The following is a 15,716-nucleotide window of genomic DNA, read 5'->3' on the forward strand; positions in this document are numbered from 1 at the left end:
TCACATCATCGCCCACACTAAATATACTGCTAGTGCTTATTATGGTACAGGTGTACGTCAAGTCACATACATCATCGCCCACACTAAATATACTGCGTAGTGCTTATTAACAGTTTAGTCGATCAACGGTAACGTTATACAGTAGTATGTATGTATTGCTGCTAACGTTAACGTGATCTCACCAGTTTTGCTTTGCCGAATTTGAAAGCCAGTTCACGACCAAATTATTACCAGGCACGGAATACTAACAGTAAACCGAAGATTTGGAGTTCGACCCGCTAGGTTTTATCGGTTTTGGTGAAAAGACCTACTTCGATGTAATATCTTAAAGTGTGGACGGATTTCAGGGTCGATAGTTTTATTTTAAAATAAAACCTATTTTGAAGTGAGTTTTTTCAATAAAACCTATTTCTAAAGCCCCTTCAAAATACGCCCAGCCTGGATGTATTACCGTCTTTCCGAGAAACCTTATGAAGGCTGTATATGAATGATTGCTTCTAATGTCGTGCAACACACAATCATACCACATCGTCTCCTCCATAATATATGTATAGGACATCCTACTCACAGAACCAAAATAATATTAACGTTAAATAAAAATACTCCCACATTCGCATCTAGTGTTCGGTCTTGAGCGCGCGGCCACCGCCGTGGCGGATGCACAAGCCAGCACTCACGGCGCCCTTACCACAACCAGCCATGCTGCACCGCGGGCCCCCTCCATGCGATACACACAGCTGTCCCCCCACCGCACTCTTGATACACGTCGGCACTTGGCACCTTCGTCCGCCCCCGTGTGCAATGCACAGCCCCCGGGAGACGGCGGACTTGGCGCACTGCGCCATCTGGCACCGCTTTCCGCCTCCGTGGGCCACACATAGCCCCCCCGCGAGGGCTGACTTGGCACAGTCCGGGACCCCGCAGCGTTTTCCCCCGCCATGGGCGATACACAGCCCGCCCTCTTTGGCGCTCTTGATGCAATCAGGGGCTTGGCAGCGTTTGCCGCCTCCATGCGCAATGCAAAACCCCCCCGCTTTGGCCGTTTTCGGACACAGGGGGTGCTTGCAGACTCGAGTGGACACAGACAACAGCGCCGTGGACGACGACGTGCCCGCGTTTGTGAGGAGGGCCAGGAGCGAGCGGGGTACTGCTGGGGAGGGGGTGGGTGGGGTCGACGACGACGGGGATGGAGTGTGCAGCCGTCGTGTTGTTGTTGTTGCGGACGCATGAAGTGGAGTATGGTGGTGGTGGTGATGGTGGCGTGGGTACAAGAGTCGCTGCGATGCCGCCGGCACCGCCGACGACGATTCAATCGGGTGGTTGCGTGGCGTGACGAGTAATTGCCGATGGAACAATCTGCTGGTGCCTGCCGATGGCGGCGGCGGGGTCGACACGTCAGCGATTCGCATGTGCAGCAGGCACAGCCGAAGATGCTTTGCAAAGCGCGGGCAAGATGCGATAGCACAGAGGTGGTGTGGATGTAGGACGGACGAAGGAGGTGACGTCTGGTGGTGTTGGTGGTGCTCGTAGGGCTGTGAAGACCAAGACATGACGAGGGGTACTAAGTAGTAGCACACAAGACGACGCGAAACGAAAACTGGATCCGTGGCGTTTTGTGTCGACATCTGGTACATATTTATAGCGCCCTGTCTCGCCCCAGGTTATTTCGGGTTCAAAGGGTGGGACGACCTTTCAACCTGTAACGTCCAACAAGTACATTTATTGCTGGCTACGTAAAGAGTCTGGGCGGAAGCGGCGGTGGCCACTGCGACATGACATGACATTGGCTATGTACACCATCAACTAGGTAGTACAGTCGGTGGTGGTGGTACCAAGGGTTTACGTTATGATTGGCACACTTTGCAGGGAAAAGATTGGTAGTATTAGGCATTATTGTAGGCTGACCACCCACATCCATTAAAAGCCGTTCGCCCCCCGGCCAGTCGACGTCGTCGTGCCGGCCAAAAACGTTCAATAAATTGCATGGTGATAGCGTATAATCAATGGCATGAAGCATTCATTATGTACCCAGACTTACGTCGAAGCGCAACCGACAATGCACACTCAAGAGGGTACTAACTACACTACTCGGAGTAGTTACTAAACATAAACGGATGAAAAAGTAGAAGTGGGGGATCTTCTAGGTGTGGGCAAGGGTGGGTAGGTATGCTTGCTCGGATTCTGCCAGTGTTCTACAGCTCCTGCTGCTGCAGCCGCAGCGGTAGCCTCTTCATAGGTGTATCGTTCTACATAATCCCTAAAGCTTCTTGGCTACTAGTACACCAAAGGCACAGTGCACAAGTTGAACAGACAGTATGTACTTTCTGCGTCTGATTCGATGACACCACACCGTTCCAATATATCTATCGCTGCTACCTAACGCATCACGGATATTCTTGGGGGAAAAGCTGTAAGATACTATAAAGGAACGGCATTAGGGCAAAGTTGATTGTTTTTCCTGTGATGTTGACCTGTGAACTCTAAACCTGGAGTAGACAATATAGCTGTGACAGGTGCGACCAAAGACTACAATGATAAATACTAGAATATACTACAGTACTGTACTAACTGAAAGTCGAAATCGAAACAATGGATCACAGTATAGAATGAAGTGCATGGTATTGTCACTGTAGTAACGCTGCGGCATTGGTAAGTGTAGACTACGACTACTAAATAGTACTACTACCTACATACAACGTCAGTACGAGTACTACGTGGTACATTTGTATTCCAATTCACTCGAACAATTTCAAACTTTTACTTCGACCGGTACAGTAGTCAACTTGCAAAATCAATATTAGTATTAATCTGCGCAACGCACAAAACCCCCATAACGTTACTCTACTGTAGCCATGCCCACTTCTACAAGATATACTGTACATATGTACTACGTAGTATGTAGTGACAGTGCTGTTCGTGTGTAGGGGAACTAACTAGTAGCCATGGCGATCGTCGTATTCAAGTGTTACACTTGACTATCTGTGGACGTAGAAACCAGACTTGATTCGTTGGATAGGGTCGAAACGATGTTGTAAAAGGTTGGTTCTCGTCCTTGTCGGCTAAAGTTCGTGAAGTCGCCTCGTCGTCGTGGGGTTTCATAGTTTTAACGTAATCCGTGGACGTCCAGCGCGTTTATATATACGATTGAAAACTTAATACATTGAGAGAAGACGGTCGATCACAACGATATGATCTTTTATCCTCATACCTACAGTACTGGTATGTATTGTTGGCGAAAATGAAACCGCCAACAAACGTATCGACGACGAAAAAATATATACATCCACCGCCTGCCGCTGTTAAGTACAAATGTCAGCACCATCCGACGTTGTACCGGACGACGCACCTGGCACGTCGTTGGCCTCTCTCCGCGCTGTGATCGACGCCAAGCTGCGCGATGAGGGTATTTACTCCCAGCTGCGGTCACTCCTTCACGAGCATGCCACGGCCAACCTCGTCCACCACGACGGTGGCACCCCCGATCTCACTACTCCAGATCACGACGACAACGACCGACTTCTCCACACATTGTTGGAGTCGGATGTCGTGCAGCAATTGATCGCGTCGATTCAGCCGCCTCCTCTGTCGTCACCGCCATCTGTGACAAAGCAGTTTACAGCGCAGGAAGCCACTGCCGTCCCGTCGTGGAGCCATCAAGGCAGCGCCCGATCCCAGCCCGTGGTCGTGCATGTACGTGTGCTTGGGGGGCGCGCGTTTGTCGACAACCTCGTCGACATTGCGCCCCCGGCTTGTTCTACTCCATCAGAATCGGCCAAGTTGATGCACCGAACGTGCCTCCGGTTCGACGTGGCATTTCAAAACCAACGGTTTCAGTCGCAGCTTGTTGATTGTGTGGTCGATCCGCCCTTTGACGAAACCATGGCATTCTCGCTCCAGCCGCCCCCCTCCATTGGCCATTCAGTAGCCATGTCCAAATGGGAATCGCTTTGCGCCATCCAAGAAAGTATCCACTGGACCATTACCAAGCATGTGCAAACATCCCCCCCTGCATCTTCGACCGTAATTACATCTATGCTCGTCTCGTCTAATGCTTCAAACCATCATGAAATTGCCATGCCGACGGACGATGGACGACCACATTCCACGAGTGCGCGAAATATCTCTCACCCTTGTGTGTGTTTGTTGTGCATTGATAGGCTCTGTGGACGGATGTGTCTGTGGAACTTGTAGCTGCGGCGGCCTTGGACTGGCGGCAGTGGCTAACCTCGCCCCATCCAGTTGTACATATTCCCCTTACGCTACAAGGCCCGATGAAAGTGCCCGTAGGTACACATGCATACATACATTATCCATACTCTACATAACGTTATATTGTCTTTCTTTCAGCCAAAATTTGGACTACTGATTCGCATCGATCGATTGTTTGTACTGGATTGTGTGTACAAAATCATCACTCATCAGATGTTGATGGTTTAAAACATCCTGCAATCTGATTGGCTCAAAATACTCCTGCGTACTACGTACTATTAATATTATACATACTGTAATAGTATGCAGGAGTATTAGTAACTACTATTATTAATAACAGTAAAGTACTCTGGAGTACTGTTAATACAACGTAGTACAAGTAATACAGTACGGAGTACGGAGTATACTCTTGCACATTTGGTTGTGGCGGCACGTCACTCCGGTTTTGACAATATGTGTCATTTTGAACCCACAACATACAATGTAATCCCACACATACGATGCTTCGCCATCGATTTGGCTTTCGTATAAGAAACTTAACGTAAAGGCGAACGAATTGTCGTTGAGGCGTTTGTTGTTGTTAGTCTTGTCCATTCCTATGTACTACTACTACTACTTTACTTGTAGTAGGATTCACTCGTTTGAGTAATAGGCGTGTTGAATCTCCGCGTCGACATCCCCGCCGTGCACAAGACCACCGCCACCACGCACGACGCCAAGCTATATTTGCAAAAAGAAACCATTTCTACCCACGGCACCCAGTCGCATTTGTACCAGTATTGCAAGCACTGGTGGGCCGACTACTTGCGCGACCACCGAAACGCGACCAGCACCACCTCAATTGTCCCGTCGTCGTCGTCGTCGTCGTCGTCGTCGTTGGCCACTGACAAACTATCCTTTAGCCATTGGATCCGACTCTTTGTTGAAGACGACACGCAGCGATATAAACTCGTACGAACAACCACGTTGGACTAGTTCGTACTAACTTCACGTTACTATTGTCCTTTTCGCTGAAATGTGGCCTTGGCAGAATCGATTTGAGAATGCTGTTTATCTGTTTCAATGTATAGTATACAAAGTTGAAGACGATCCTATTGACTGGGCTACTGTAAAAATCAACTAACCGATGATTGGTTGAAAATTCTCGTTGTTGCACTTTGATTGGACTGGACATTCTCAAATACCTCTAAGTACTTCGAAGTACTTACTACTACTGCATTTGTCGAATTCATTCGATTCTACTCGCAAGTCCAAATTGGAGAAATTTCATGTACGTATTGGAGTTCAAACTTGACAGTCCTGCACGTACTGTAGGTGTGCACGTATGTGACGCCGTTGCGATCGCTTCACTTAAGTACCCCCAGCGAAGCCGCTCGGTTCGTGTCACTGCTTCCGTTTGTGAGGGCGTCGCATGTGGGCTCGGGGCGCGATGCCACATGGCAGTCCCTGGCGGCATTTCTCGCCCTCGGCCATGGAGACTGCGAAGAACATGCCGTGCGTGGAGATCTTTATCATTACGATGGATGATCAAAGCCGTCGAATTACCGATTCCTGCTTGGCTACCTACTGTAGTGCTATTGCTACAACATGACGCCTCTACTATTTTTGTGCGAATGGATTTTTATATATTTTTTGCCATGTTGGTTTTCTCACATTTCTACGGCAAACTACGATGCCTCATTTATTTTGTGTGCCAATCAAAAACAATTCGTGTAGTTTTTCTCGCATTTATACGACAAATTTGCATCTAACGTATTTGCCGTACCTTGCACCATGGAATGAAATTTGAAAGCAAATAAATAACCACGTTTTATAAAATAATTTTGAATGATATCAATTACGTTGTATATTTCAGGGTGTAAAATAATTAACGACAAAGTAGTTATGGTGGATATTTGCATAGATTTTGCTCGCGTCGCTGTTGCTGGGGTTTGGACTGGAGGCGTATGTGTGCATGGGTACAATCCGCCGTTCTACAGCAATTACCAGCAGCAGTCATGATTCGGTTCGACATGTTTGGGTGGCGACCATGTTAACCTCGGGGTACTGTACAGTTGCTTGATTGATCTACCATTTCCTTATAAAAAGTAGGCACACGTACGTTTATAAACACCGACGGCACGTGTTGTACCTTCCACTTTTCACCTTGTATGAATCAATTTATATTGGCGATTTTATACAAATTTGGGGACGGGGTGCAATCGAATCGCGCCGACCAAACCGATCCACAATCGATCTGATTGGTTCAATTTCATTGAGAAGGTTTTGATTGGCTAATAATTTTGAGCTCATATTCTGAAGTAGCCAATCAAATCGATTTAAATTCCAACGAGAAACCACAACACGAAATTTCACTCGAAAGCACAATATCTTTTTCACTTTTTTCATGTACCATTCTCTGAATCGACTTGACTATCATCCTGTATGGAGATTGCGTCGCAGAGGTTATGTTATGTGAGTCAGAAGAGGATTATGCAAGCCTACAGTCCTTACAAAATATTTTTTTGTAGGAATTCACGTGGATTTTAATCAACAGTGAATCACGCTGGGAATGTTGATAGGCTAAATCTACTTGCCCTCTTTGAAACGTTCACAAAGATTGTAGGATTATCTTGTGACTTCATTCGCTCCAAACGTCCAACATTCACGTGGTTTTCTATTCAATATTGAATCGCGCTTTGATATTCTGATTGGCTGAATCTACGTCTCCTTTCTGAAATAGCCAATCAAACGTAGCTCAAAGTTGGAGTAGCCAATGGCGTCGATTCGTGATTACCAAACTCATAGTATTCTGATGTGTCCATACATACCAGTACAGTCATTGCAATTGGATCTCCATGTGTGTGTTAACTATACATCTCCAGTATGTATTGGAGACTTGGTATGGATTGAGCTCGAAGCTCGAATCTCTCGTTATTGGTCAATATTACTTGTGTGTCGGAGCTGCAGTTCATTTTCGATATTCTACCAAGTGGGTATTAGCCAATCAAATGTCGCGGCGCAGTTTGATCCAATGAGAGAGAAACCTGACGAAAATCGACAATAACAATCAATTGTCCAAAATAAGTGCACGAGTGTGTCGTAGGGTTGTGTTGTGGGAGGCCGTAACAGGCGAATGCGTGGCGGCGTCGGCTGCTATGTACGACCGCGTGGACTGCGTGTTCAACCACCAGTCGTTTTATGCCAACTGCCAAGACAGGATCGAGTTTGCGCTTGTGGATTGGACGGTTGAGAATCCCCAGCTGTGGAAGGCGTTGGATCCGGCGTTGATTGCACAAGTGGGGCCGCGCCAGCCATCCGTTGCGCTTCGTCCGCCGGTAACGATGACCGACGACGCGGCGACCGATCGGGCGCTGCGCCACTGGCTGCAGGCCACGCGAGCCGCCCACGGACTGCACACGACGAGGTGGCACCCTGACTTGAGCCATTACATACGCATGGCCCTCACGTCGTACGAAGTGGAACGGGTGTTTGGATCGGCCAACGTGGACAACGTGTACTTTCAGGTACCTCGTACAGTGTGTGGTGGTGGTGCCTACAGTGGAATGGGTTGACAATAACGTGAATCGTAGAATAGCGTGCAAGGGGCCGTGCCGCAAGGCCACACGTTCAAAGGCTTCCCCGTGAGCGGCACCAGTCTCGACGACGTCCAACGAAAGCTAGTGGCGGATGTCGTCGGGCGAGAGGTCGTGCTCTTCCCCAAGGCGACGCATGCCCAGTTTGGCGTGGCCGTCAAGAGCGTGCCCTATCCCGAAGGCATTTGCGTGATCTGGGCCATGGTGGCTGTCGTGTACAAGACGTCGTAGCAGCCGCGTTGACAGTAGCATCGAGGCGCGTAATCATTCAAATCGGATTGGCTGAAATACAATGTATCGTTCATTTGGATTGGCTGAAAAAACTGCATTATTATCATAATAAGAGATTGGATTGGCGAGTGAGAGACCTTTTTGATTCGCTAAAATGGACAATAATATTGGAATTTTGACGTGTGTGATTGGCTATATTATACATCTACAAAGCGCCATACTATTAATAGGTAAGTCGTCTTTTTTATAGTACTGGAAGTACTATAAAAAAGACGACTTTTGCACATAACGTTACACTGCCATCAAATACTAGTATAAGCTTAAGTTACTTACTGTTAATGCAAAACTAACTGTAAGCTGAAGTTCCAGTCACTCTTTATAGCCAATCACAAGGCAGCCTTCATTCGTTTTAGCCAATCATACTGCTTGGCTTGATTTGCTGGCGATTTCTTTCACCAAAGTAAGCAATATTGGAGCGAAATGCACAATATTTATTGCCAGTAATTAGGCTGCTTCGGGAAGCAGTTTGTCGTGCAGTTGGCGGCGCAACTTTTCAAGCGAGTGGGTCCACTGGTTTAGTGCCCCGACTAATTTTTCGTCGCTTTTGTGCCTAATTACATTTAAAATAAACAAAAAGAGTCAAAATTATTCACATTTATGAAAACTCAAACGTACGGGCGCAGCACGAGAAGGCCGTTGACTTGATCAATCCGACCTTGGACTTTACCGTCCAAAACTAGAGCTGCAAGAATGTGCTCCACTTCTTGACGGTCAATGCCATTCAATTCCTACCATTGTTTTCACTATAATTAGCATCAAAATACGTGATATATATTATTACGTCCTCTGTTCCAGGTTACTGCCGACATTTACTTTGAATTGACACAGACAATCGAGCCCTCAATTTGGGCTAATGATACTTTGAAACGGAATTGCATGAATTTTCGCAAAAGATTGGTTTATAATCAGCGCTTAAAGCAATTGTAAGCCAATGAAATGTCATAAATGTTCGATATTGATAGAAATTGAAGAATTACAGCCAATGAAATGCAAATGTCGCCAGTAACTTGGAACATGCGAATTTTGAAATGTCGGCAGTAACCTGGAACAGAGGAAGTATATATTGTCAATTTAGTTCGAAGTTTGGTTTTGCTCCGTTGAATGAGCCGCACCAATGGGGCAGAGAATCAACCGACCAATCAAAACCCATTCCAAGACACCACTGTAACGTTGTAATCAATCGCACACTTGAACACTTTGTATACTGTATTTATTTCTACGCTATTTTTTTGCTTTTCTGTAAACTCAGAAATAGATTCATTCGTCGATTTATAATACTGCTTTAGAATTAACGCATGCAAAAAATATATATTCGAAACGACAATACTACCGTTAGCATTGCAGAATATCCACCATATTAATGCATAGAAAGAACAATATAAACACTACGAGTCCTAACTTACCGACGCAATGTAAGCCAATCGCACGACTTGATAGGGTTTGATCACTTTGAGTACTACCTACATACACGTACGTCTTGATAAAACGAACCGTTCAAGATGAGAAGTAGCAGCGTTAAGGTCTATTTGGAATCGCAGTGGCTTACCTTGCTGCGAATCGTGCGAAGGAGGTTGTCCACATAGTGTTTGATAAATCCATCCGACATGATCGAGTGGCCATGTCGATTCAAAACAGTCTCTATCGACATCTCCTTGTCAACGTAAAACACATATACACCATAGACAGCTTAAGTACCAAATTGTTTGATGTCGTCGTTCATAAACGCATCCGTAAGTTGGGTCATGGCCACAATTTCTTTGGCCTGTTCGTACGGCTTGGCTTCTTGCGAGTCGAATACATTGATTTTGGACTCGCCTAGCATATTTGCCAGTACCAAATACCTGCAAATCAATCAATCAATATATATATATCAAATAATATTTTTTTTTCAAGATATATATATAATAAACTGGCACGTACTTGAGGCATTGCAACCGCCTTGCTTCGCCCGCTTCGTCAAAATTCTTGAACCCTTCAAAGAACGCATTGCGGGCTTGTTCCCAGTCGCCCTATATATACAAGCTGAACCCAATGCAGAGTCGGCAATACATCGCAGACAACATATTAAATTATATAAGTCGTGAAATTTGAACAAACAACATATGTACAACTCAACGATATGAAATATCACTACCCTATTTATATCATGCATCCATAGCACAACCTCCCATCTAAACACATTTTAAATACTTTCATGTAAAAATATATACACACACAAGGATTCAATGATTCAACCAATCAGGATGTCACCCCAGCCACACGGAAATAGTGATGTGTGAGCGTCAAATAGTGTGCTCCTGGTCAACACATCCAGTACAGCCTTCTTCCATAGTGTCAATAATCCGTTCCAAATTGAACTTTACCGAATCGAATGAATTTGGCCAATATATGTGTTTGAGACGACTGTTCTAGCCAATCAAAGTGCACTCGCGAAACTTTTCAACCAATCGTCGCCTAGTCTAGTTTAACCCAGTCAAAACAACCCCAAGTTTTCATCTTTGTATACCATACATACATTAAATATCTTCACACCAATCGATGCTCGAAATCACCAGCTTTATACCCCATCAAAATACAATCATCAAGTATATTGGAGATTCGTGAACCGGGCACCAATCTCTCCCATTGGTCAATCCGACAATACTTGTCGCTGATTGGCTATAATCTCATTTTGCATTTCTATAAGAAATGAGTAGCCAATCACATGAAATGGGGAAACTTTGAAGAAAACATTTCGACAAAATATCTTTATCCACGACCGACACGAAAACACAAACCCACAAGCAGGGTTCAACGATTCAGCCAAACAGGTTACCACACGTAAATAGTGTATGACCGTCAAATAGTGTGATATCCTCGTCAAGCCGTATTCAGCATGTGTTGTTGTCAAATCGATTCGAAACTGTGAGCAAAAACAGAATCGATGAAAGAACTGCCAATCAAATCATCCCGTCATGTCGAATATATTCTGACAATCCAAACGTTTGATCCCTCCGCATTGGGCAAAACCACGTATATATATAAATATATATAATAATCTTTGTATCAATATATATATATATATATATATATATATATATATAATAATCTTTGTATCAATATATATATATACTAATCTTTGTATCATATATATAGTATACAGAGTGTGTGTGTACAAGAAACAGCTTAAATAGGATAGATCGAATCGATTCGACAGCAATTTGACATGACCTCCCAAGTCATACAAGTTTGGGTGAAACGCACACAATCACCAAGTCGAGTCCGTACCTGCATCATGTGCATCTTTCCGCCGCATTCTCGAATCACGCCCACGATCCGGGGATGGGCGACGCCAGGTTTGACACGCAGCGCCTTTTCGTACAGTTCCACGAGCTTCTTGTTATCTTTTTGCACCGTGTAGAGCTGGATCTGCAGCGCGTATACTTCGAGGAGCTGCGAGTCGTGCTTCAATCCAGTCGTAGCAGCGTCGTCGTCGTCCACCGCCGCCGCGTTCGCCTCGCATGACGCTAGCAACTCCTTGACGATGCGCAGCAACTGCATGCTTTGCTTGGTCGAGTCCATCCGCCGGTCAAAGAGGAGATTGCCCAGCTTCAAATTTGTTTTAAACCACAGCCGCTCATTGCGCGACTCATTTTGCTGCAATGTGGCCAACGTGGTTTCGTAAAATTGCTGTAATATCGCCCACGCGCTGTCGTCTACGGTATATATATATGTATACTCGTTACGGACAGGAGTTTTATATGGATGGTAGCAAATAGGTCGGTACTATATCGATAAAAGTATATATATATACTTGTAGCAATTTAGGTGGGTACGATATCAATAAAAATACATATATACTTTATATATAAATGCTTTTATTGATAACAGTACCCACGTAATTGCTACCATCATATATTATATATATGTATAGGTACCAATAACAGGTTAGCCACTAAACGGGTAAAATGTATCCATAGATATTAAAGTATATGTATATATATATATATATATATAAATATAAATATATAAATTATGAATTTCCTACAAGTTTCCCGATTCTATGAGATTGGAAACAGGTCAATCTGATCACACAACCCTCGAAGTTTCAGAGGCGTTTCGGATTCTGCAGTTGAAAAAACAAAAAAACAATCTAGCCAATCAGAGACAAGGAATGTCGAAATAATGACCAATGAACGTGATTCCAGAAATTCGTTCCAAATCAATAATATATAGTATAGATATATAAATTTAGAAATATATAGTACCAGGACATATATGTATATGTACAAGATAAAGCAAGCTACATCTCGCCATGGTGGATACATGTATATATATATATATATATAAATATATTTCCACGGAGAATATAATATACGATGAGGATTCTTTTCAAGCATAGAGTTTGATATTGTGTAACTACAAGATGGGGATGGTAGTTTAGACAGGACATGCAGAAAGTGCAACGGCGTGGAGAGAGCGATTATACATGGATATGTACCTGAGGACGCGGAGGACGTGCCGGACGCATTAGTGGGCACGACGGGGTGCGCAGAGACAAAGTCCAAGACGCCGTTCACACCTTTCTCGCCCATGTTGCGTGTGATCACGGCAGACGTGGCAATGCGATGCAGGAGCTGCTCGTAATGCTTCATCGCCTTTTCCAACTCGCTGTGGCGGATCTCCCACTTAATCAGTTGCTTGAGCGCGCGAAAGCCCCAGATCGACTCGCCCAACTCGTCGAGGTCGAGGACTTGTTGGAACGCCGCTTCCACGGCGTCGTTCTCGTCATGATGCTTCTCGTCGCGCACAGCCTTGGCGAGGTAGTACTTGTTCTCCATCGCCACTTCCGGGCTACTCTCGTCGTCCCCCATGTCTACATCGTCGTCGTTGTCGCTGTACTCAAACTCGTACTCTTCGTCATCGCTCATCGTGGGAAATCGATCAGAACTCAATCGTTTACTTTAGGTTAAACGTTTAAACCTTTCTTTCAAAACGTGATTTCAGTTAGTACTACTACTAACGCGTTCGAAACACTTGGCACAGTACAGTACAGGTCTACGTTATGTTGTAGTAGTACTAAACCAGTTGTATCGATTTCACGTTATACCATTGTCCAAAACGGTATTAACCTTCGGTTATTCTTTGTATCCCAAATGCGAAGGTTAAATGGTTTTAGCGTCCTTTACTAATTACTACTAGTACTGTACTTTTACAACTACAGCCTACTAGTACTACACCTTTTTTCTATTGAGTTGGGACTTTTTTCAACGTTCTTGGCTTGGCGCTCATTCGAAAGGGCGATGTGTCCATTGGCCACAAGGCCAAATGAATGGACACATCGCCCTTTCGAATGAGCGCCGTGTCCATTGGCCACAAGGCCAAATGAATGGACACATCGCCCTTTCGAATGAGCGCCAAGCCAAGAACGTTGAAAAAAGTCCCAACTCAATAGAAAAAAGGTGTAGTACTAGTATCTACGTGGTGTAGTTGGGCATCTTTATCATGATCTTTGTACTTTTCTATCTTTACCTATTCAATAATCTCTCGTCAAAGCAAAACTCGTCTAACTAGAGACTAACTCCTACTACGTATGATTAGTGCATGATCATAGCCGCCTTCACAGGTCGTTGTATGTGATGCTGCGGGGGTTCCCCAGTCCGAATAGCCGCCGCCGCTTGCCGCTTGGCCACAATGTACGCCGCTAACATGGCCAGCAAAGACCATACACTCCACGCGAGGCAGCAGCGAAAGCCCACGCGATACATACACGCTTCATCGCACTCATACCAATAACTATGGGGGTCATCCTGGTTGTTGTGGATCAGTTCCATGAACGACCCTGTCAACGCCGGTGCCAACGCGTACCTACACATGCACGTAATATTAGTATATATATATAAATATATATATATATATATTGTCAAGTCGATTCGAAAGTGGTGTGGGGTGCGTGTGCTCTCAATCGAATAAGCAAATCACGAAATTGGCAGACAATCGAAAATCGACCAATCAAAACCCAGATCACGAATCAAGTAGCCAATCAAATCATCCACTCACATTCGACCAATGCAACATCGAAATAGTGTTTGACTTTGATATTAGTGTGACGCTGGACGATTTTTACAGACAAAAACAAACCAAAGAATCGATTGATAGAATTTGGGAAATCAGCACAAAAGTCCAAACTTTGGGTCAAACGACAATATGTATTTTCAACACACTATGAAGTATATATGTATATATATGTGTATATATATATATATATTGTCCATCCTTCGATTATTCGAATTTACTGTTTGTGGAAGGCCCCACGGCTCCCAAATCGGCAGACCATGCATGGATCGACCAATCAAATCCCACAACACGAATCAAGCAGCCAATCAAAGTGTATTTTCCCTCTTCAACGATTCCACTTCGAAGTCGTGGATGGACTTAAGTACGTACAAGATAAAACGATGAACCAACTATAAACCAAAGTATTTTTTTCTTCTTTCTACCAATCGAAATATATTGTGTGATTTGTTCTACATAAAATTTCCTCCAATACTTGGTTGAATTAACCGCCAAACAATCGCCGGACCTGTGAAATTTTATATCAAACTCAGGGGTATCAATCAATCTTTTTAGCCAATCACATTCCAACCTCCATTCTTTTTATAGCCAATCATACTCGTTTGCTCGCTTCAATGGCGATTTCATCAATCCCCGAAAATAGACTAATTTGACTGAAATGCACGAAATCAATAACTACATAAAACGAAGCGTACCCGAGCAGGTTAAACACCATAACTGACACGGAGGACGCGAGCGACCGCAGATGGACTGGCGTGGCGCTGATAAAAATCCCCGTGCAGGATGGAAGGATGGACCCGCCAAAGAACAAAACCAGCCACAAGCTGGCGGCAGTTAGATACAGATTTGGGAGGAATGTGGTCACTATTCCCAGGGAAAACGCCACAAACCCCAGGCACACGCAAATACCCAGCGCTTTTGCGCGTTGGTGGAGCCCCATGTACCCGCCTACAGTGACATGTCACTATTCTGTCCTAGAAAGATAATGATATGTATAGTCGATATGAACGAAAACGTACACAAACATATACAGTCGGGTGTGATATATATACACTGTATACTTGGTAACAACATACAAATATATATATATATATAAACGAATATCGCATCAATAACGCCTTGGGTGATATATATATATATAGATAGATAAACGAATCAAATCACAACATCAAATTGGCACGAGGACAACATACAACAATATATATATGTATATTATATATATATAGATTGACATACAAGGAGTTGAATCCCATCATCACCTCTTGTACATTGGCATACAACAACATTGAGCAGTAATATATATATAACACAAGGAATCGACTCACATCATCACACACGTTGTCCTCTTCTTCATGGAAGGATAGAGCACATTATTGTCCATATATATATATATTCAACGGATATTTGAATCGTATCATCACCACTTGTACATTGACATACTCGAATATATATATATATATATATATATATATATATATATATCATACAATAACCAAATCGAACAATCGAAAATCAACATCATCATATCACACGTAACGTTGTCCTCATGGACGGATCGAGGACCATACACACACACACACATATATA

At 44.2% G+C, this 15,716-nt stretch overlaps 4 protein-coding genes across 5 annotated transcripts; 1 reads left to right on the plus strand and 3 right to left on the minus strand.

The window, feature by feature from the left end:
- Positions 1-565: 565 nt before the first annotated feature.
- H257_16471 (hypothetical protein) lies at positions 566-1,585 on the minus strand. The gene has a single exon (XM_009844903.1). It carries the CDS (start codon positions 1,548-1,550, stop codon positions 618-620), a length of 933 nt encoding a protein of 310 aa, XP_009843205.1. The 5' UTR covers positions 1,551-1,585; the 3' UTR covers positions 566-617.
- Positions 1,586-3,260: 1,675 nt separating this feature from the next.
- H257_16472 lies at positions 3,261-8,077 on the plus strand. Of its 2 annotated transcripts, XM_009844904.1 has the most exons (7): positions 3,261-4,020; positions 4,158-4,287; positions 4,862-5,160; positions 5,524-5,703; positions 6,113-6,252; positions 7,295-7,715; positions 7,782-8,077. In XM_009844904.1, the coding sequence occupies exons 1-7, from the start codon at positions 3,310-3,312 to the stop codon at positions 8,013-8,015; spliced, it is 2,115 nt and encodes a 704-aa protein (XP_009843206.1). In that variant the 5' UTR covers positions 3,261-3,309; the 3' UTR covers positions 8,016-8,077. The 2 variants fall into 2 exon arrangements, with proteins under 2 accessions (XP_009843206.1, XP_009843207.1); XM_009844905.1 differs by having other exon boundaries at positions 7,295-8,077.
- Positions 8,078-8,519: 442 nt separating this feature from the next.
- On the minus strand, positions 8,520-12,985 carry H257_16473 (hypothetical protein; the record flags this gene model as incomplete). Its single annotated transcript, XM_009844906.1, has 8 exons — positions 8,520-8,625; positions 8,691-8,803; positions 9,479-9,535; positions 9,622-9,713; positions 9,771-9,916; positions 9,996-10,084; positions 11,343-11,770; positions 12,556-12,985. The coding sequence occupies 8 exons, from the start codon at positions 12,983-12,985 to the stop codon at positions 8,520-8,522; spliced, it is 1,461 nt and encodes a 486-aa protein (XP_009843208.1).
- Positions 12,986-13,651: 666 nt separating this feature from the next.
- Positions 13,652-15,069, minus strand: H257_16474 (hypothetical protein; the record flags this gene model as incomplete). Its single annotated transcript, XM_009844907.1, has 2 exons — positions 13,652-13,922; positions 14,825-15,069. 2 exons carry the CDS (start codon positions 15,067-15,069, stop codon positions 13,652-13,654), a joined length of 516 nt encoding a protein of 171 aa, XP_009843209.1.
- Between the last annotated feature and the right edge of the window lie 647 nt (positions 15,070-15,716).

Source organism: Aphanomyces astaci, assembly GCF_000520075.1.
Source record: "Aphanomyces astaci strain APO3 unplaced genomic scaffold supercont1.86, whole genome shotgun sequence".
NCBI classification, from domain to species: Eukaryota; Oomycota; class Saprolegniomycetes; order Saprolegniales; family Verrucalvaceae; genus Aphanomyces; species Aphanomyces astaci.

Bases quoted from the DNA above. Each gene is read 5' to 3' on its own strand.
- H257_16471 (XM_009844903.1), bottom strand. From the start codon at position 1,550: ATGTCTTGGTCTTCACAGCCCTACGAGCACCACCAACACCACCAGACG.
- H257_16472 (XM_009844904.1), top strand. From the start codon at position 3,310: ATGTCAGCACCATCCGACGTTGTACCGGACGACGCACCTGGCACGTCG. The intron at 4,021-4,157 runs GTAATTACATCT...GTGCATTGATAG, and splicing joins CCCCCCCTGCATCTTCGACC to GCTCTGTGGACGGATGTGTC. The intron at 4,288-4,861 runs GTACACATGCAT...TTTGAGTAATAG, and splicing joins CCCGATGAAAGTGCCCGTAG to GCGTGTTGAATCTCCGCGTC.